This window comes from Coregonus clupeaformis, chromosome 38, assembly GCF_020615455.1.
Source record: "Coregonus clupeaformis isolate EN_2021a chromosome 38, ASM2061545v1, whole genome shotgun sequence".
In the NCBI taxonomy this organism is placed as follows: domain Eukaryota; kingdom Metazoa; phylum Chordata; class Actinopteri; order Salmoniformes; family Salmonidae; genus Coregonus; species Coregonus clupeaformis.
The window spans coordinates 4,359,713-4,381,864 of NC_059229.1; the positions used below are offsets into that span (position 1 = coordinate 4,359,713).

Here is a 22,152-nt window from a genome sequence, read left to right on the forward strand (position 1 = left end):
TCACTCCCTCAGATGTACTCTTCTGGATGTGTGGTCCTGCTTCAGAAAGTAGTTTAGAGTCGATGAAGTTTAAAACAATATCAGTCATTGCATGAGGGTAAGACCTTGTTCTTTTGAGAGAAAGGGTTGTGGTTATGGGTGTTCTCTCCATACCGGACAGACCAGACTCTATCTCTCACATCTGTAGGTTTATTTCCAGGTAGTTTTTTAGTGAGTGATGATGTGTTCTGAGGGAGCGTGCTGATGTAGTATGGAACTGGGCGTTTGGGCAGGGAGAGGCAATTCCACCGAGAGCCTGTGTGTGTGTTACCCTGCCAACAATAGGTAGAGTAAACATGTGTTCTACTGCCTGGGCTCTCTTTTAAAGTGGCATTTGTTTATGTATATTTGGTAGAGTGTGCGTGCACTTTTATGACCATCTCTGGGGTCTTGTACACCACTTTTTTGTAAGACTCAGTTTATTACTATGCAGGTTGCGTTGCACACATTTTGTAGGTACAGTGTAATGTTAACTTTACATTATCAGTACTGTATGATCAAATGGATGAACAATACCATATCAGTGCCATGGTAACAGGATGATGTCAACAACTCTGTCACTCAGTCTTGTCCTCTCAGGCAGTTGTGGATTCTGCTGGTATCTGATTCTCCCTGGTATCTGATCTGGAACTGTGTAGAAATGTCAATACTGGTCACACACTACTGCTGAAGCCCAGCTGACGTAGGTCTACTCTGCTATTTACTGGCCAGTCTGGTCTCCAGTCTCTGATCTGTCTGTCTCTCAGCTCAAACTAGAAGTGTGGGGATTTTCCAGAGGCTTAATGTTTGTGGACAGTGTGTGTGTTTTTAGATTGGTATGGATTTTTATTTCTTCTTTTTGAGTGCATCTGAGATCAACATCAAGTCATAAGCCTTGGTCTCTTATTGCTCTCTGATAAATTGAATCAGCTGAATAGTGAATCAACTACAGTGAGGGAAAAAAGTATTTGATCCCTGCTGATTTTGTACGTTTGCCCACTGACAAAGAAATGATCAGTCTATAATTTTAATGGTAGGTTTATTTGAACAGTGAGAGACAGAATAACTCCAGGACCTTAATGTGCTTCTTCTTGAGCCACTCCTTTGTTGCCTTGGCCGTGTGTTTTGGGTCATTGTCATGCTGGAATACCCATCCACGACCCATTTTCAATGCCCTGGCTGAGGGAAGGAGGTTCTCACCCAAGATTTGACGGTACATGGCCCCGTCCATCGTCCCTTTTTGTTGTTGTTATTCTGTCTCTCACTGTTCAAATAAACCTACCATTAAAATTATAGACTGATCATTTCTTTGTCAGTGGGCAAACGTACAAAATCAGCAGGGGATCAAATACTTTTTTCCCTCACTGTAAATAGTGAATAGGCCTACTCATCAATAGTGAATAGCCCTCTCACGATCTGTTTGCTATGGTGGAGTTTGAAATAGCTGCAGGTGTTGTTTGGAATCCGTCCACTCTTGATACTTCTAACATTGTAAACGGCTCCAGTGGTCAACAAGTGATTTAAATCAGGATGGCTGTAGCCTGCAGTACAGAAGGCTTTATAGTCGTTAACCTGTGGCTGTTGCCTGTTCAAAGGAATGAACTAGGCCTTACCTGCCAAGCACCCAGGGGTTCAGACTGAAGGGTATGGAGCCAGGTACTACTGAACTACCAACAGCTGCATTCGCTTTGAGTTCCTCCATATCTTTCTTTCTCTCTCCCTTTGTCTCGCTCGCTCGCTCTCTCTACTAGAATTATTTTGTGCTGAACCGGGTGTCAGCCTGACCACGAGTGAGTCACACACGGCGTGTGTCAGCATAAACCCAACACTGTCCAGAGAAGACAGGAGGAAGTGTATGTTTGACACCCTAACATTAGCGGTGGCTAAGCTTTGGACTGACCAAGTGAAATATCATAGGGGAGGATTTGTGTAACTTTATCGGTCAATCACTGGCCTTGCCTTGTCAGACTTGGTTTTGAAAGATTTCTATGATATTATAATTCCACTGCATAATGTTGTAGCCCGCTTCTGTTGACACTGGCAGAACCGCTATGTGCGTAAACGTGTGTATGTAGTACCATGGAGTTAAACATTACCATTATAGTTTGTGTTAGTGTATCAAGATAAAGTGTTTTCAAATACTTGAATAGACATTTAATTCAAGCCATAATCACTGTTTTGCCAGTGGGTTTGGCATTGTATGTACAGTAGTATATGTCTGACACTGCACAGTTTTAAATGCCAGCATTATATCATCATGCCTCTTTATGTTTTCACAGACCATTATCTGGCAGTATTACAGTAACTATCAGCGTCCTCATAGTTCTACCGTCATGTGATACTGATCAGAAAGTGAGCGAGGCTGGAATGTAAGAGATGGGTGAGTGGTTCAGTGAGACAACCTATCTAAGTGCCGAATTGGGGAACCGGGAGCCAGAGCGGGAACCAACAGAAAAAAATGTATTCACTTGATAGAGGTGTTAAATGACTAAAATGTAAATGTAATAGCATGGTGTTATATGAGCAGAGAAACGTCAGCAATATTATTTGGCAATATCTTCTTCAGTATCCCATAGATAATGTGTAATACTATATATTTGCTACAGTACAGTTGGCCGTTCTCCCCTAAAGAACCCTCAAAACACAGACTTGCACATCCAGCCCAATAGACATAAATTAGACTAGACACACACACACACACTGATGAAACTCTAGCATTTGGGCCTCAGAGTTGCGGTCCCCAGGAGAGCTCCCTTCACTCCTCAGTTCTAAGAGGCCGTCTGAAGGCCGTCTGGCCCCTGTCTAGACCCCTCTCTTTGAGGAAGCTGATCTAGCCGGTCACATCAGGACTCAGACGCCATGCCATGGAACTCTGGGCCCGTACTCAGAAAGCATCTCAGAGAAGGAGGACTGATCAAGGCCTTCGACTCTTACATGAAGGCCACCATGACGTCCCTTGGCCTTGTTAGTGGGATACTGTACTGATGTTGATGGGCAGTAGTGCAACAGTGGACCCTAGAGAACACAACCTCATGTCTTGACCTTTTTAGTCAGTTTTAGTATAAGTCTATGGGCTCTCTCTCTCTCGCCCTCTCTTTCCTCAGTGTTCAATCTTTTCTCTAGCCTCACTAAACCCCACAACAGGATGCGGTGATGACTCTGAATTTTTTGACCTTAGTCAGAACCCACACCTTGATTGGCTGTAAAAGCAGATCACCGCATTGGCTCAAAACACAACCATGAAGTCAGTCTCTTTCTATAACTACCGTGAGACTGTAAACAGGAAACAATACGTTGTGGTTCTGATGTCTCATTTGGTTGGAGCATGGTTCTCACAATAGTTACATTTCTCAGCTCGATACCCATATCCTGCATAAAAATCTAATTTTAGTTGTCACATGCTTCGTAAACAACAGGTGTAGACTAACAGTGAAATGCATACTGACAGTTAACTCAAACCATTAGATAAAAGCACCTGCATAACTGTGTGATGTTTATCATAAGCCTATCTCTTTATAGCTGCATCAGAGCTGTACAGAATCTGTTGTTCATTATTGTATCTGTATCTGTGTGTCCTTGACGAGATGAGTTAACGCCAGTGATGCACACAGGGACAGGAAGTCAAGGCTAGCACCTGGGCCTAGCAGGGTGGGAGACAGAACAAAAGTATGTTTCTTCTTCTCTATTTAAACCTATTTAGTAGGGCTGGGACGATACCAGTATCGCGATACTCGTTAGTGTCGTGGCAAGGAAACAAAATACGAAGCTGATTTAACTTCTTTAGGAAAACAGTTATAATGTTGGAAACAAACATCATTATGTTGTCATCCAGAGTCACATTTATTTATTTTCCAAGCTAGTACACAATATTTTACAGCAGGTTTTTAAAGGACCAAAGAGTTTGGTCTGCTTCGTGTTTTCATTTTTGACATAGACATTTCTTTGCGATACTGGTATCTTCCCGGCCCTACTATTTAGGCCAGGTGGGAGAGAACCTCCATCTTAGTGTGTTGTGCCATGCTAGGACCAGGAGTTTTCCTGACCACATGATCTGACCAGGAAAAACTCTGCTGGCCCAGTTATAGGCCTGGACAGCAGCCCAGATTTGTTCTTGGTCAGGAAGAATGCCTGGCCCTTTGGCTGTTGTTATGGTCATCCTCTCACAAGAGGCTGTGAGATACTGGACACTAAGAGGTAGGCTACACAGGGAGAGAGAAGTAGACTCTGAACTGTTGTGAAGGAGATTCCACAGAGACTTTCTGTATTTCCAGCTCATTGTCTGGGAATGCCATTTCACTGGAGGGATGAGACGGTATCGTTCGTCTGGCCTTCGCTCACGTCGGGATACTGGCGCGCCGTGATCCCAGGCCAATCTAGCACGTGTGAAATCCATGACAGGGATATCCTTGGATGCTTCCTCGGAAATACGTGATCCTTCTTCTCTGTCTGTCTTCTAGTGGAATGATGTTGGAAAGAGTGACCTCTGAATGTATGGAAAACCATGGAAAACCGCATGGTAGAACTGAGTCGAGGAACGTTCCTCTTTGCTATAATAATCCCCTTAATGTCTCTCTTTCCAAGTCATTCTAAGGCATATGGTGACCGTTGAGTAAGTTGAATTTCTAGGTCATATTAAATTATATGCAGCCATCTTGGATGTTATGATAACACTTAAGTCCTATCAGTGTTATGTGTGTCTGACAGTCTCTCTATGCAACCATGGTCTTTGGTCTTACAGCCAGCCGACTGTTTTTAAGCATTGAGCATTAAATCATACATTGTACAGTCTCTCTCTGATAATAACACTCAGTGTTAGGCTTATACTGACTGTCTCTCTATGCAGGCAACCCTGGGGCCTGTTCAAGAGCATGTAACGTTACAGAACATTCAGATAGAAATGTATGTTGTAGAAAAGTAAGGACTGACTGTTTATCTGAATAGGGAATCGTGTCAGCTCTATTCATTCTATTTCTATCTGCAACGTTCAGAACATTTCAGATCACTACCTCAGATCATTACCTCAACTACCTCAACTAGCCGGTGCCCCCGCACATTGACTCTGCAACGGTACCCCCCTGTATATATAGCCTCCCTACTGTCACTTTATTTTACTGTATATATAGCCTCCCTACTGTCACTTTATTTAACTTCTGCTCTTTTTTTCTCAACACTTTTTTTGTTGTTGTTTTATTCTTACTTTTTTTGTTTAAAATAAATGCACTGTTGGTTAAGGGCTGTAAGTAAGCATTTCACTGTAATGTCTGCACCTGTTGTATTCGGCGCATGTGACCAATAAAATTTGATTTGATTTGATTAAATACGCCAATGGTCTTCCTGCTCACTGTTTGCTAAGCACTAAGCAGCAAACTGATTTGGCAGTCAAGTCCTAGTCCTGGACCGAGTTGAAAGTAGCCGCCACCTTGGACTCACTCAGCACAATCATAAAACACAAGAGGGAGGAAAGGGGGGTTATGGGGGATGGAGTCCAGTGGCAAAGTGGTTTGGACATGGAAATAACTTATAACCGTGTTATGTTTTATAAGCGGCATAAGGGATTGGGTCTCCCATTCTAATTAAAGATATGGGAGATGGGATGTGTTTTCAGTAACAGCAAAAGCAACACACATCCTTAAAGTGGAGGATCAAAACGTTTTTATAATGCCTCGTAGACTCCGGAATTTAACTACAATATTCCCCAAGTCATGACAGCGTAATGGAGGAAGCTTGAGAGAATAACAGTTAGTCATTGGAAATAAATGTTTAGTTGAGAACTCCACTTACCACCATTACTTTAAGGTGTTTTGGGGGTAGTTAGGAGCATTTAACACCTACAGTATGTACACATGAGACCCTTCAAATACAGTTAGGAGATTTAGCAGTTTGCTAATGCTGCTATGCTAACGTTGGTTAGCTAGCTGTTTCAATGCACAGGGAATGCAAGAACAAGGAAAGGCAGATCAGCAAAGGAAAATGGAAAGGTGTACGGTAACCATGGCAGCGAGTGTTTTAAATAGAGAGATACAGAGGGAAGGGGACTAGCAACACCAATCATACAACAGCATATAGACATCATGGACACTTATGAGGCCATAAATATGTCCTTGAACTGGAAAAATGCAATTGAACGGTCAGAGAAGAGCAAGACATTTGTTCCAGCGCCCTAAATTATAGTTTGGCAAGAAGAGGATTTGTTTTAGGGGGAGAAAGAGTATCGAGTGTCTCTGTCATAAAATGAAGAGGCTTATAGCAGTAAAATTAGATCAGGCCCATAATTGATGTTTTGAGGAAAGGTTTTGGTGTGATTGTCTGCAGCTCTCTGGGTCCCTTCACAGCTAGGACTGGGTTTATGGAGAGGGCAATGGGATAGGGGCTGAGTACCCCCTCTCTGTGGGTGTACACACACACACGCACACACACATGCACGCACACGTGCAGGCACACACACACACACTTTAGGCCATAACAGAACTGATCATCAGCTTTGAATTGTGATGAGTGTTACAGAGAGGACATGGATGTGTGTGACTGTGATGTCATAACCAGCTCGTAACCACAGTGACTAGCTTAGCATCTTCCCCATGGGATTCAAGTTGACTTCCAAGAGGCAGTGCCTACAAGGCCAAACTAGCCTGAAGTTTTTGTTCAAATGTATTTATTAGGATTTTCTAAGAAAGCCACCAGTAACCTGGGGGAAGCATGTCTCCTTTGTTAATTTGGTATTAATGCATTGTATATAGGCTATGCATCAGTTACTACTGCTCATCCATGACTCATCCATATCTCATTCAATATTAAAGAATGCATGTAGAGAATAAAGGGCAGATATATGACTTTAATTTATATAAGGCCATGCAAGTATAAGGTCATTTGAGCCCAGGCAAGTGGGTGTATAATTTGGATCACAGTAAAACATGAAAACATTTTATAACATACAGTACCACACTGTGTCATAGAACTGGCACCATTTAAACTTGTATAAACTTATACAGTGCCATATGCAGTCGTATGTAGTGACAGATTGGCACCACTAGTAAAGAGTTATTGAAATGAGTTGAGCTTGGCTTAATTGCTTGTTGCTGCCATTTTCCTTTGTGATGTCGCTGAGATTGCTTTTCCAGCTTCTTGCTACCCACTAACCTCAAGCAGCTATGATGCCAGGGACGTCAATACAGCTCATGTTGCTCCTCTGGAATTAGAATACACTGTTCATATATTTCCTGTGGTATTTGTCCAGGACTAGCCGTAATGTTTGTTTAGGAAACCGGCCCTAAGTGCACTCTGATTATCAGCAATGTCAGAAATGGTCAAGTATGGATGACTCATTGATTGAGTGTGTCTGTCTCATCTCACCCTCCATGCAGCTCTAAAGAGGTCGTTTGAGGTGGAGGATGTGGACACCTCGGCCAACTCCTCGCCAGGCTCCCGCCGGGCGCCCAACAACACCAACCACCGCCCCGTCATGTCCCCCACCAGCATCTACTACCGTGAGCTGGGCGCCAACAACAACAACGGCTCCACCCCCAAGACCATCATGGGAGGGGGCGGCTCCAAGCCTCCTGAACCCATATCCCGGGGACGTACGGAGCTCTCCATCGACATTTCCTCCAAGCAGGTGGATCCAACCAGCCCTGGTTCCCTCCGATTCGGCGCGAAACGACCCGAGGTCTTAGGCCACTCCAAGACGCCCGAGATGGGCCACAAACGGGAGGTGACCTTCGCTAAAACGCCCCAGGATGCGGTGATTCGCGGAGGGGCCCGGACCCCCGAGCCCCCTAGCCACGGCCGGAGGTTTGAGCCCCCCAGTCCGGGGGACGGCCCGGCCACAAGGACCACACCAGGGATCAGCATCACCAAAGCACCCGAGACAATGGGGAATGGAAAGAACAACCACGAGAACCATGGTCATCATGCACCGGTCCACCACCCACACCACCCCAACCCCCACCACAACACCATCGTCACCACCATCCGCTGCTCTTCGCCCAACCGCACCAAGTCCCCCAACCCTGACAGTAAGTGACCTCTAACCTCTAACAGTACTGCTCTCACCCCCAACCCTAGGTTTCTTCTCCTGAACCCTCTAACTCCTTAGGTTCCACATGTGATCCTGGAATTAGCCACTCTAACAGAGTGAGGTGCTTGAAGCAGCCTTAGAGATACTTGGGTTTGTAGGAAGGCCCCAACTCTCCATTGTCTTCCAATTGGCTCACTGTGAAGTTGTTTTGGAGATGACCAGGATGTACATGAGAGTAAAGCAGCGTTTTGAGGCTTTGGGCCTGGTGTGTGTGAGCTGCTAACCACCGCTCATGGGATCTGGTGTGTATGGTAGTGTGTGTTTTGATCTGGGCTTGAGTTCCCCGTGGCATTGCACAGGCTGCTAAGCCGAGGCTTGGCGTGAGAAAGCAGAGAGGCCCAATGAGGCGTGGAGGCAGTAATGGGCTCACACCACTGATCTGGGGCCTGTTTCTAGGATAAGAAGGCTGGCCTCTCCAACACTGTGGCTGAGTGCCTCCAGTCTGATACAGGCTGACTTGGCGGAGAGATGCCACTCTGTAAAAGTGGTATGAGTAAGCAAAGAGTGCATCGTTGACTGGTCTCAGATCTGTTTGTGCTACATAGCCAACTCAAATTGGTTTTTTGTCATGCCAAACATGATCTGGGACCAGTGAGGCTAGGTATATAGAGAAAGTGTGCAATGGTCCTGTATTCATGTCAGCTTACTGTTTAAGACTATTGGCAATATGCACATAACTCCACAGTACACAGTAGTGTAGGTGTCCACATTTTGGATACACATTTAGTTTTCAAACCTCCAGTGGTGGAGGTACAGAACATTTTACAGAACACATCATCCCCCTCCAGTCGCCCTCCTCTTCTACCTCACAGAGAGACTGGAAGATCCAATCACACACAGAGTGGAGAACTCTGGGTCCCCAGAGTGGGCCTGTAAGAGGAGAGGTCTGTTTGATTAAAGCCCGGCCTGGGCCTGTCTGTCAGTACGGCCTGTCCCTCCTGTCCCACTCTGCTCTGTCTGGAGCCCAGAGTCTCAGTCCGCTATCAGTGAATGTACAAGAAATGTTAAGCTGCTTTGTTCTTCAATTCCCTCTCAACTCAGTCCCCTATCATTGAATGTACAAGAAATATTCAGGCAATTTGTTCTTCAATTCATGCACTTTTGGTAGACTGTGCGATAACCGCAATATATTGTTTTATTCTCCTACATGTGCAAACAATGGATGTATAAATGGATGGAGAGAACCCTGTCTCAAGGCAAACCAGGGTGTTTTAGCAGTCGGCAGCATCTGACACATTTGGGTTCCCACTCACTCACTCACTCACTCACTCACTCTTTCCATTGCTTTTCACTCTTTCTTTGTCTATCCCTCTCTTTCCTCACACAACCACTCCTCTTCTTTCCTCCCTGTGCAGATTGAGCGTGTCTCGGCCCCCAGAAGGGGCATCCGACACGAGCCAAGTTAGATTCCTGTAAACTGAGGGATAAAACCCGGAGCCAAATATGACCTAATGTGTCAGCATTTACAGTCTTTAGACTGCATTTAAGCCATGTTTAGAGAGCGTTTAGAGAATTTTTAAATAACGTTAAGACAACGTTTTAGACCTTAGACTGAGGGAGCACACAGTATGGGACCAGCTGCAGGGAAACTACAGCTGCTAGACGCATTGATTTGTTTATCAGATGGACAAACACACATGCTGCGTCGCAAATGGCACCCTATTCCCTATATAGTGGAGCTATGGCTATGGTCAAAAGTAGTGCACTATATAGTGAATGGGGTGCCATTTTGGACACAGCCACATGCAGAAAAGCATTCTACTTAGCCTTGGTCGTTCGCTTCCTCAAACTCTAAATCCAAAGTTATCAAATAAATCATGGCTTTCAGTATTTAATAAACCAGTATGTTCCAGTTCCAGTGCTATTAGCGACATTGCCAAGTATTCATGACTTACTTGGTTTTAATGAACTATAATTCTGTAGGCTTTTTTCCTGTTGACACAGACCATTTAGCATTATGTGTTCCTGGATTGGAACAGTATTGGTATAAATGACCATACTTTATCATTCAGTACAAGTTTGTAGGCTATATTCCAATATTAAGAGCTCAGATTTGATGGGACGATAGTGTGTGTGTGTGTGTGTGTGTGTGTGTGTGTTTTTCCGCTCTGGACCTGGGAGTCTTGTAGCCTGGTTCCTGCTCAGGCCACGGAGGTCTGGGCTAGTTATTTGCCCAGGGGGAGAGGGCCTTATTAGGGCTCTAAATGAAGGGTGACCTGCCTGGAGGGCCTGAGGCCGGGGCCCACCCTGACTGACTGAGTGACTCTGGCCCCTGCTTTGTCCTGCTCCGTCTGCCAATGTGGGGAGATGGCATCAGTGGAGCAGAAACATGAACAACACAGCACTGTAGTGGACTGGTTGTGGGTAGTTTCCATCAGATTTTGTGTCAAGTAGGAGAAAGTGGCTCCGACATAATACATAAGTAGGCCGTAATTAATTTCAATAGGTGACTATGAGTGATAGATGTGATGGTTTCACAAGTGACTTAAAAGAGATATTGATCCTCTTTCAATACAAGATATTGCCTAGATAATGGTGGATATGAAACTCTTTTCATTGGCGTACAGATTGTTGACTCAGTGCCTTTTGTGAAGTTTTCTACGTTACCGTCAGCTGTGTTTTTGTGAGTGATAAGCCATTTTCCTGTCCATTCAGTTTTTCAAACGGGTAATGACATCAGAGACACACACTCTGGTTTCCCGGGCTTCCTTCCTTCCGTGTGCTGTCCGTCAGGGCGATTGTTTCCCCTTGTCCTGACCTCGCCGCTCTTCCTCTCTCAGCCTAGGTCATGTGATCTGAGTCGGTGGCACTTCCAGCCAATTGTGTGATCTCACCACAATAGAGTACAATGGAGTACATCTGGATACATTTGTAGTTAGTTGAAGGATCAAAATGTCAGTCTCTGATCTCTGTAGGTGACTCTAAATATCAACAGATAACTGATGTTTATAGAACACAAAATAACCTGTTTCAATATGTTTTATATGTACTGTATAAGGAATTGGAAGACTCTTCAATTGAATCAGTGCACTGTTGCTCCCATTTACACGTCTACATTGACCTTTACAGTAGATTGACAGGGTTATGATTTACCACGGTTGACTGCCCTTTGACCTCCCTACAACCAGAGGTCCATTATACTGTACATTACTGTTACATTATACTGTAACAATACAGAGAGGAAGGCCCATTGAGATTCAATTTGACCACTGTCCTGGGTGGTGTTATACCATCATTTCTGCCAGTTCAAGCCCTCTAACCCAGCATTGAATTTGTTTGTATAAATTCTCATAGTGTCTCATTGGCCCTGAAATGACATGTTTGGTTGATCAACAAAGTTGCGACGAAGGATTTCCTCTATACCCCTTCATTCTCCTCTGGTGGCCTGCCTGTGTGTTGTCTGTCCCTGTCCCCTAACCCCTTGTGTCACCATGTGACCTTCTGCAGCGTCACACCAGATGAGGGCCCCACTGTCCCCTCTCTACAGAGAATCCCTCCACATGCACACACACACAGAGAGCCAGAAGGGTAGGGAGATCCCAGGCTGATTAACATGATTAGTAGTGGACCCCCCAGGAGGGAAGTTTAGGGAACAGGGGGGCTGCCATTCCCATCTGGCTAAGTTCACGCTAGTTACAGTCTCTGATGACAACACACACACACTGGGCCTGTACCGTGGAATCGAGGGTAGACATTCCCAAAGTAAGAATCTTTGTACTAATTCCCTAGAATTCCGAAGTACTGTATCCAGTTTCCCCTTCCCCATGTCATTCCATGCTGCGCCACATATGTGGAACTAGAATGACCTACAGCGTTATGTGATTAAACCTACTCCAGCTTTAAAAGGGTCTTAGTTGAAGCAGTCTGATTGGTATCTCTAGTAAAGTCATTGTGATAAAGCCGCTCTTGACAGCAGGGCCTGTGGTGTATTCATTATGGAAACTGTTTACCGTTTAAGAACCAAACAGAAGCAAACAGAGCAAAACTAGAGTTTCTATTGGACAAATTCAGGTCCCTCCCTGTTTGCTTCCGTTTAAAAAATGTTTTGCAACAGAATCGGCGTAATGAATATGCCCCTGGTATCCATCATAGTAAGAGACGCCTCGCTCGCTTACAAGGCGCTTACAAGGCGCCGACGAAGATGCCGGCCTCGAGACTAGCTCTTAGGAAACTTTGCAGTATTTAGTTTTTTTATGTATTATATTTTACATTATTAGCTCAGAAAGTGTTTTGCATCATTACATACAGCCGGGAAAAACTATTGGATATCAGAGCGCGGTAACTCACCAGCATTACGACCAGGAATACGACTTTCCCGAAGCAGATCCTTTGTTTGCTCTCCCCAGGGCAACTGAACTGATTCCAGCGGCTGACCCAAAACATCGCCGGCGGAGGAGAGGCATTCGGAGAGCCTGCTGGTCGACCTAGGAGGCGCGCACACCACCCGCCGCTTCCAAGTATTCTACTCGCTAATCTTCAATCTTTGGTTAACAAGCTCGAAGAACTCCGGGCAAGGATTTCTTTCCAGAGAGACATCAAGGCCTGTAACATACTCTGTTTCACGGAAACATGGCTCTCTTGGGATATTCTGTCGAAATCGGTCCATCCAGACGGGTTCTCAGTTCATCGCGCAGACAGGAATAAATATCTCTCCGGGAAGCAGAAGGGCGGAGGTGTGTGTTTCATGATTAACGTCTCATGGTGTAATTGTAGTTTGTAATTATAGTAACATAGAGGAACTCGAGTCCTTCTGTTCACCCAACCTAGAATATCTCACAATCAAATGCCGACCGTATTATCTCCCAAGATAATTTTCTTCGGTTATAGTCACGGCTGTGTATCTCCCCCCTCAAGCCGATACCACGACGGCCCTCAAATAACTTCACTGGACCTTATGCAAACTGGAAACCACATATCCTGAGGCTGCATTTATTGTAGCCGGGATTTTAACAAAGCAAATTTGAGGACTAGGCTGCTGAAGTTCTATCAACATATTGACTGTTGTACTCGCGCTGCGAAAATACTCGACCATTGCTATTCAAACTTCCGGGATGGTTATAAGGCCCTCTCCCGCCCTCCTTTCGGCAAATCTGACCATGACTCAATTTAGCTTCTCCCTTTCTATAGGCAGAAACTCAAACAGGAAGTACCTGTGCTAAGGACTATTCAACGCTGGTCTGACCAATCGGAATCCACGCTTCAAGATTGTTTTGATCACACGGACTGGGATATGTTCCAGGTAGCTTCCGAAAATAATTTAGACATATACACTGAAACGGTGACTGAGTTTATCAGGAAGTATATAGGTGATGTTGTGCCCACTGTGACTATTAAAACCTACCCTAACCAGAAACCGTGGATAGAACCACCGCATTCAACCATGGCAAGGTGACTGGGAATATGGCAGAATACAAACAGTGTAGCTACTCACTCCACAAGGCAATTAAACTGGCAAAACATCAGTATAGAGACAAAGGGGAGTCGCAATTCAACGGCTCAGACATGATACGTATATGGCAGGGTCTACAGACAATCACGGACTACAAAAAGAAAACCAGCCACGTCGCCGACACCGTCGTCTCGCTTCCAGACAAGCTAAACACCTTCTTCGCCCGCTTTGAGGATAACATAGTGCCACTGACGAGGCCCACTACCAAGGACTGTGGCCTCTCCTTCTCCATGGCCGACGTGATTAAGACATTTAAGCGTGTTAACCCCCGCAAGGCTGCCGGCCCAGACGGCATCCCTAGCAGCGTCCTCAGAGCATGCGCAGACCAGCTGGCTGGTGTGTTCATGGACATATTCAATCTCTCCCTTTCCCAGTCTGCTGTTCCCACATGCTTCAAGATGGCCACCATTGTTCCTGTACCCAAGAAAGCAAAGGTAACTGAACAAAATCACTATCGCCCTGTAGCACTCACCTCTGTCATCATGAAGTGCTTTGAGAGACTAGTCAAGGATCATATCACCTCTACCTTACGTGTCACCCTAGACCCACTTCAATTTGCTTACCGCCCCAATAGATCCACAGATGATGCAATTGCCATCACACTGCACACTGCCCTATCACATCTGGACAAGAGGAATACCTATATAAGAATGCTGTTCATTGACTATAGCTCAGCGTTCAACACCATAGTACCCTCCAAGCTCATCATTAAGCTTGAGGCCCTGGGTCTGAACCCCGCCCTGTGCAACTGGGTCCTGGACTTCCTGACGGGCCGCCCCCAGGTGGTGAAGGTAGGAAACAACATCTCCACTTCACTGATCCTCAACACTGGGGCCCCACAAGGGTGCGTGCTCAGCCCCCTCCTGTACTCCCTGTTCACCCATGACTGCGTGGCCAAGCACGCCTCCAACTCAGTCATCAAGTTTGCAGACGACACAACAGTAGTAGTCTTGATTACCAACAATGACGAGACCGCCTACAGGGAGGAGGTGAGGACTCTGGGAGTGTGGTGCCAGGAAAATAACCTCTCACTCAACATCAACAAAACAAAGGAGATGATCGTGGACTTCAGGAAACAGCAGAGGGTGCACCCCCCTATCCACATTGACGGGACCGCAGTGGAGAAGGTGGAAAGCTTCAAGTTCCTTGGCGTACACATCACCGACAAACTGAAATGGTCCACCCACGCAGACAGTGTGGTGAAGAAGGCGCAACAGAGCCTCTTCAACCTCAGGAGGCTGAAGACATTTGGCTTATCACCTAAAACCCTCACAAACTTTTACAGATGCACAATTGAGAGCATCATGTCGGGCTGTATCACCGCCTGGTACGGCAACTGCACCGCCCACAACCGGAGGGCTCTCCAGAGGGTGGTGCGGTCTGTCGAACGCATTACCGGGGGCAAACTACCCGCCCTCCAAGACTCATACAGCACCCGATGTCACAGGAAGGCCAAAAAGATCCTCAAGGACATTAACCACCTGAGCCACTGCCTGTTCAACCCGCTATCATCCAGAAGGTGAGGTCAGTACAGGTGCATCAAAGCTGGGACCGAGAGAATGAAAAACAGCTTCTATCTCAAGGCCATCAGACTGTTAAATAGCCATCACTAGCATATTAGAGGCTGCTGCTGCCTATTGAAATCACTAAAAACTAGTAGAAAATACTCATCTCATATGTATATACTGCACATCTAGAATATTCTTCTGTATCTTAGTCCATGCCGCTCTGTCATTGCTTGTCCATATATGTATATATTCTTAAATCCCATTCCTTACTTTTTTGTGTGTATTGGGTATATGTTGTGAAATTGTTAGATATTACTGCACTGTCGGAGCTAGAAGCACAAGCATTTCGCTACACCCGCTATAACATCTGCTAAACACGTGTGACAAATAAAATTTGATTTGATTTGAGGTATTCATGAAGTCATTCACCAAGTCATTATGGTACAAAGAGAGAAAGGAGGCCCCACTCATTTTAACCAGGCAGATACTGAACTGGAGATTATGCTTATTGGGTGTTCTTAACAACACTCTGGAGTCTGGCTTCATATTTGTTTTCAGTTTGTGGACAGGACTAGGTAGGTGTCAACATCTTAGGGGAGAGGGGAGCGCAACAGGGTTTGGGCTGGTGTACATTTTGCTTTTACATAGCTAACAAGCATGGACTTGATGACAAGGGAGGACTATGACACGCACGCACACACACATGCACGTACACACACACACCACCTCAGACAGTGGTCAGGCATCTCACAGTTTAATTGCACTCAGCATGACCTGCTGTGTCATTATCAGAGAGAGAGAAGGCCTCATGCTAGAGTATATCATCATGGCTCATCTTAAACTGTTTACAGGTTCCAAACCTCTCAGGGTTAGCGTTAGTGGGCAAGGAAAACTACAGAGTGAGGTCATTAGACTGCAGTGTTGGCCACTCACTTTCAGCTCCCCTGAGTGCTAACAGTGTTAGGTCATAATATAATGTATGTGGGTGCAGAGCTCAGAGAGGCCAGCAGGAGGTGCAGTATGACGAGTGGCGTGTAGGGTTAGGGTTTGGCTTAGGGGAGTTAGCTATGGGACCTGGCTTGCTGAAAATGATTGCATCTTATACAGGACATTGCTGAGGGCATAGACGGTACTTAAAGGTGCATTTTTAAGTACATCTCTTATCCACTCTGTCTTTCTTTCTCACTCCCCACTTTCTCTTCTCTCACTCTCTCACTCACACATTGTTCTGTATCTCACTGAAACTGAATGAATGTGTCTGCTTGTGTTGTGTGGGATTTATCCCTGATGTGATTTTAAGTATTTTGGAGGCTGTGGACACTGACTGGGTCAGTGGAAAACCTGTGTCTGTCTGTTTGTATTGAGGTCTCCCACTGTGGGTGGAGCGGAGCTGAGAGAAGTGGAAACAGGACAGGGTCCCCCAGATAAGGTTTCCGGAAGCTTCTGTTTACTCTGCTCCGCCTGGTGGAAGTCAGGGGTTAAAGAAGGTTCCCATGCAGCAACACACACACACACTCCACTAAAGCTACCCCAGTTCCCCTCTCCTCCTATTTCCAGTCTCCCTGAGCCGCTCTCTCCCAGTCCCCATTCTTGTCTTCCTTAGTGAGTTCTCTCAATGCTGGTCAAGCTGGCCTGACACTAGTCATGACCGTACACAATAGGTAGAGCCAGGACTTTTTCCTGACCACTTGACCAGCAGCCAACAACTATCATCACTATCAGTGTCTGGACCCTCTCCTGGCTCTACCACAGTCTTTATCTGGTTTATTCAGTTTTTATCTTCTAGAGGTGTCCTGTCTGGTCCTGTCTGGTCCTGCTTATAGACTGCACCCAGCTGCTACGGGCTGACCAGGATGAGCTCTGTATTTCTCAGTTTTGCGAACTGTACAGCTGGTTGACAAAGAGAAGGTCAACTTTGGGCCAGTTCCTCGGCTCTCAACATCCTCTGATAATGATGTTTTCCTCATTCTCTGGCTGTTTGGAATGCTAATGGTGTTTTGCTGTAATTAAACTCTCTCTTTCACCATAACAATACAAGATTCCCAGATATTGACGTCATGTATAGGTGTTTGTCGAGGGCAGTGCCTCACAACCAGCAGCTGTTGCTGTGTGGCCAGAGAGAGTGTGTGTGTGTGCGCGCGCATGCATTGTGAGTGGGCACTGGACAGATGGCCATACGTACCACTGTTGTGCCATCTGCTAGGCTGGGCAGTGGGCAGATGGGAGGCAGGGCAGGGTGTGTGTGGGGTCAGTATGTGTGTAGGAGACCATTCTGCTGACCACCTCTCTCTGCTGGACCTCTCCTAAGGAGGTACAGTAATAATAGTAATCAGCCACCATAGAAATAGAATTACTAGAACGGGCGTCCCCATTCAAGTCAATGTTCTGTGATTCTATTTCTATCAGCCATGTCACGATCGTCGTAGGAGTGAGTAGACCAAGGCGCAGCGTGTGAAACAAACATGACTTTATTTAATTAAAGTATCAAACAAAACACGACTCGTGAAGTCCACGGTTAACAATACCGACACGGAACAAAAACCCACAACACCCAAGGGAAAACATACAGTTTAAATATGGCTCCCAATCAGAGACAACCAGCCGACAGCTGACACTCGTTGCCTCTGATTGGGAGTCACACAGGCAAACATAGACACAGACAACCTAGAACACCCAAACAAAGAAACAGAACACATCGAATGAACACACCCTGGCTCAACATATAGAGTCCCAGAGCCAGGGTGTGACAGTACCCCCCCCTAAAGGCGCGGACTGCGACCGCGCCTCAACTAAAGCAAAACAGGGGAGGGCTGGGCGGGCATACCTCCTCGGCGGCGGTTCTGCCTCCGGCCTTGACCACCACCCTCCAATGAACCCCCCATAGCGCCCCTGGTCCAGTCTAGCTCCGCTGGCTGGAGCTGACCTGGACGTAGCAGGAGCGGCTAGCTTCAGCTCCGTTGGGGAGCAATAAAGCGGTACCTGATCTGGCACCGATGACCCAGACACGGGTTGTGCCGGACTGACGACTTCGCACCCCTGGCTTGGTGCGAGTGGCAGGAACGAGCCGGGCCGGGCTGGCGACGCGCACCGTAGACTTGGTGCGAGTGGCAGGAACAGGCCGGACCGGGCTGGCGACGCGCACCGTAGACTTGGTGCGTGGAGCAGGGACAGGCCGGGCCGGGCTGGCGACGCACCCGTAGGCTTGGTGCGTGGAGCAGGGACAGGCCGGGCTGGGCTGACGACGCACACCGTAGGCTTGGTGCGTGGAGCAGGGACAGGCCGGACAGGGCTGGCGACGCACACCGTAGGCTTGGTGCGTGGAGCAGGGACAGGCCGGACAGGGCTGGCGACGCACACCGTAGGCTTGGTGCGTGGAGCAGGGACAGGCCGGGCAGGGCTGGCGACGCACACCGTAGGCTTGGTGCGTGGAGCAGGAACAGGCCGGGCAGGGCTGGCGACGCACACCGTAGGCTTGGTGCGTGGAGCAGGAACAGGCCGGGCTGGGCTGGCGACGCACACCGTAGGTTTGGTGCGTGGAGCAGGGACAGGCCGGGCTGGGCTGTCGACGCACACCGTAGGCTTGGTGCGTGGAGCAGGAACAGGCCGGGCAGGGCTGGCGACGCACACCGTAGGTTTGGTGCGTGGAGCAGGAACAGGCCGGGCAGGGCTGGCGACGCACACCGTAGGCTTGGTGCGTGGAGCAGGGACAGGCCGGGCTGGGCTGTCGACGCACACCGTAGGCTTGGTGCGTGGAGCAGGAACAGGCCGGGCAGGGCTGGCGACGCACACCGTAGGTTTGGTGCGTGGAGCAGGAACAGGCCGGGCAGGGCTGGCGACGCACACCGTAGGCTTGGTGCGTGGAGCAGGAACAGGCCGGGCTGGGCTGGCGACGCACACCGTAGGTTTGGTGCGTGGAGCAGGGACAGGCCGGGCTGGGCTGTCGACGCACACCGTAGGCTTGGTGCGTGGAGCAGGAACAGGCCGGGCAGGGCTGGCGACGCACACCGTAGGTTTGGTGCGTGGAGCAGGGACAGGCCGGACAGGGCTGGCGACGCACACCGTAGGCTTGGTGCGTGGAGCAGGGACAGGCCGGACAGGGCTGGCGACGCACACCGTAGGCTTGGTGCGTGGAGCAGGAACAGGCCGGGCTGGGCTGTCGACGCACACCGTAGGCTTGGTGCGTGGAGCAGGAACAGGCCGGGCTGGGCTGTTGACGCACACCGTAGGCTTGTTGCGTGGAGCAGGAACAGGCCGGACCGTACTGGGAACACACACCACTGGCTTTAAACGGGGATCAGGAACGGGCCGGACCGGACTGGCAATACACCTCAGTACCTCTCGCCGTGCCTCTACAACTTCCTTCCCTCCTCTCGCCAATGGCTCCCGTAACCCGGTGGCCTTCTCTCCTCGTCTCCCATTACGCCCTGTGGCAGCCTCCTGCTGCCCAGTCGCCCATGCCGTGTGCCCCCCCCTAAAAAATTATTGGGGGTGCCTCTCGTCCTTCCGACGATGGCACTGCTGACGCCGCTGCTCCTCTCCTGCCTGGGTCTCCCCCTTCATAGCCCTCCGGTACCGGACGGCCTCCTCCTCGGTAATCTGCCCCCAACCGAGGAGGACATCCACCAGCGTCACCTCCTGCGTGTGTTCCTGGACACGCTGCTTGGTCGTTGTATGGTGGGTTTTTCTGTCACGATCGTCGTAGGAGTGAGTAGACCAAGGCGCAGCGTGTGAAACAAACATGACTTTATTTAATTAAAGTATCAAACAAAACACGACTCGTGAAGTCCACGGTTAACAATACCGACACGGAACAAAAACCCACAACACCCAAGGGAAAACATACAGTTTAAATATGGCTCCCAATCAGAGACAACCAGCCGACAGCTGACACTCGTTGCCTCTGATTGGGAGTCACACAGGCAAACATAGACACAGACAACCTAGAACACCCAAACAAAGAAACAGAACACATCGAATGAACACACCCTGGCTCAACATATAGAGTCCCAGAGCCAGGGTGTGACAAGCCACTAGTCCATTGGGTGGTGGTGTGGATGGTGGAGACACTGTACTGCAGGGGGTTATTGATCATTAGCTTTTCAATAGAAGAGGAAACCAGTTACTTTTTATGATCAATTGTTTATTAATCTTCAATTATATATATTTTGTAAATAACACGAAGAAATTAATCCATGTTAATTAAATGTCTCACTGACAGATCTTATCGATTTGGTCATATAGCCACTTCCCATGTTTACTTGATTTGATTTGATCTGTCATTCAATACATTTCCTCCGGACATAATTCAAGTACTGTAGGGTCTTTGACACAAAATGGTGTCAGTTGCACAGGCTGGTGCCCCATGCTGATAATAGCTGAGGCAACAACTTCCTTGCTGATGCTCACTTTACATTGAAGTGAATGAGACCAGTCCATGATGAAGTCATCATTTCACCCATTGACACATGGTACAGTGCCTCGAGGTGTGTTTGACAGGGGTAATATTATGACTAGACTTAAACCCTAATCCCCTCTGAACAGCCCTAGATCAAACAACACTGGATTAGCCTTACACACACATACACATACACACACACACACACACAGTGCTTACTTGCCTGACTGGCTTCTCACCTCCATGGTGAACAGCTAGTCCTTTATTGCCTAAACACAGCTAACACCGCTACATTGGGAGTCATTATCCTGTGGAAGTAGCTAGCTTTGTCAATTTAGCTAAAATAGCTTGGCTCAGAGGAACTCTGGGTGAACTTTCACCTTTACGATGTGTAGAGCGTTGTACTCAGTGATGGGACGTAGGGGAGAGAAGACATGGAGGAGAGTAGGAGATGGAACAAGGAAGAGCAGCTGAAGATTTAGGGGAAAGGGCAACATTACTGCCTCTGATAGTATGCAGTGTTGGTTAACTACGTGAAGTCATTGCATTGTAGACAAAATGTAGAGGCCGCTTTGAGTACAGTAGTACACGTCTACAATTAGTCGTATTCTCCCTTTCTAGACTGTACTGACATGTCTTTTAGAAAGAGGATACACCATCATTTAAATCATCAAACTTACAGTAAATCTATCATTGGAAAAACCATTGACAACTTGTCATGTTATGACTAGATCTTTTAGTCTTCATTTAGTCGAACACTGATAAACTCTCTCTCTGTCTCTCCCAGTACAGCACATGGCAAGGTTTCTATTATGGATAATTATCATCATAACTATGGGAGGTTTTCTGGAACCACCGCACAGAGAGAAAGTAGGTAATCACAGAGTCCCGTCTTCCTCTCTTACTTCTTCTCCATTCCAAGCTGAGTCATCCGACTCCCCCTAGCATTCCAGCTGGAATTAGGGGCAGGGATTCCCCCGGAAGGCCGATGTGATCCGTGGAGCTCTGTTTATTGTTCAGTCTTGAGGCTCCGGGTTAGGAACGTCGAGTTGGGAACGTCGGGAAGAGTTACAGAAACTGTGCATTAGATCCCAAGCGCTCCCAGGCACTCCCAGCTGTCACACTGAAGAGTTTAGGTTTGGGAAGCAGTTGGGAATTTTATTTTTTTACTTCCACGTCAGAATAGTCTGTACTGTGGTGATTCGACTGGGACTGCGATTGGAAGACATGGCTGCATGTGGTGCAGAGATGCACATTAACCCTGAGATGGAGGTCCTCTGTGAGTATGGCTGTTGGTCTGCACCCAAATGGCACACTATTCCCTCTATAGTGCACTACTTTTGACCAGGGTCCATAGGGATCTGGTCAAAAGTAGTGCACTATGTAGGGAATAGGGTGTCATTTGGGGTGAAGGAAGGTGTGACTGAGACAACTGGTTTCTATTAAGGCCAATCAGGGCTACATGATGTTTAACTCTACTTTAGACGCTGAGGAAGTGGAAAGGCATTCAGGGACTTCCCAATATGCTTTTTAAAGTTCCTCTTCTCCCCCTAAAACCTGCATTGTTTTCTCTCTCCCTGAAGTCTTGTTTTATCGTCTGTGCTGTTTTGTGCTACTCTTGTATGTTGCATTAAGGCTCCATGTCCACAGTTAAGTTATGTATCACTAAGAATGTCCTTGATTCGATAGTGGAGTTGAATAGTTTGTG

The 22,152-nt window shown here is 47.3% G+C and overlaps 1 protein-coding gene across 4 annotated transcripts in view; it reads left to right on the forward strand.

The window, feature by feature from the left end:
* Positions 1 to 22,152, forward strand: part of LOC121554061 (septin-9) — a 73,396-nt gene that overhangs the window by 17,309 nt on the left and 33,935 nt on the right. For 2 of the 4 annotated variants that reach the window (XM_041867507.2, XM_041867504.2), the window contains exon 2: positions 7,380 to 8,030. In XM_041867507.2, the coding sequence (XP_041723441.2) occupies positions 7,380 to 8,030 (651 nt within the window). Of the gene's footprint in view, positions 1 to 2,379; positions 2,399 to 7,379; positions 8,031 to 21,506; positions 21,724 to 22,152 lie in introns of those variants that run through there. The other 2 variants (XM_041867508.2, XM_041867509.2) reach the window with 2 other exon arrangements.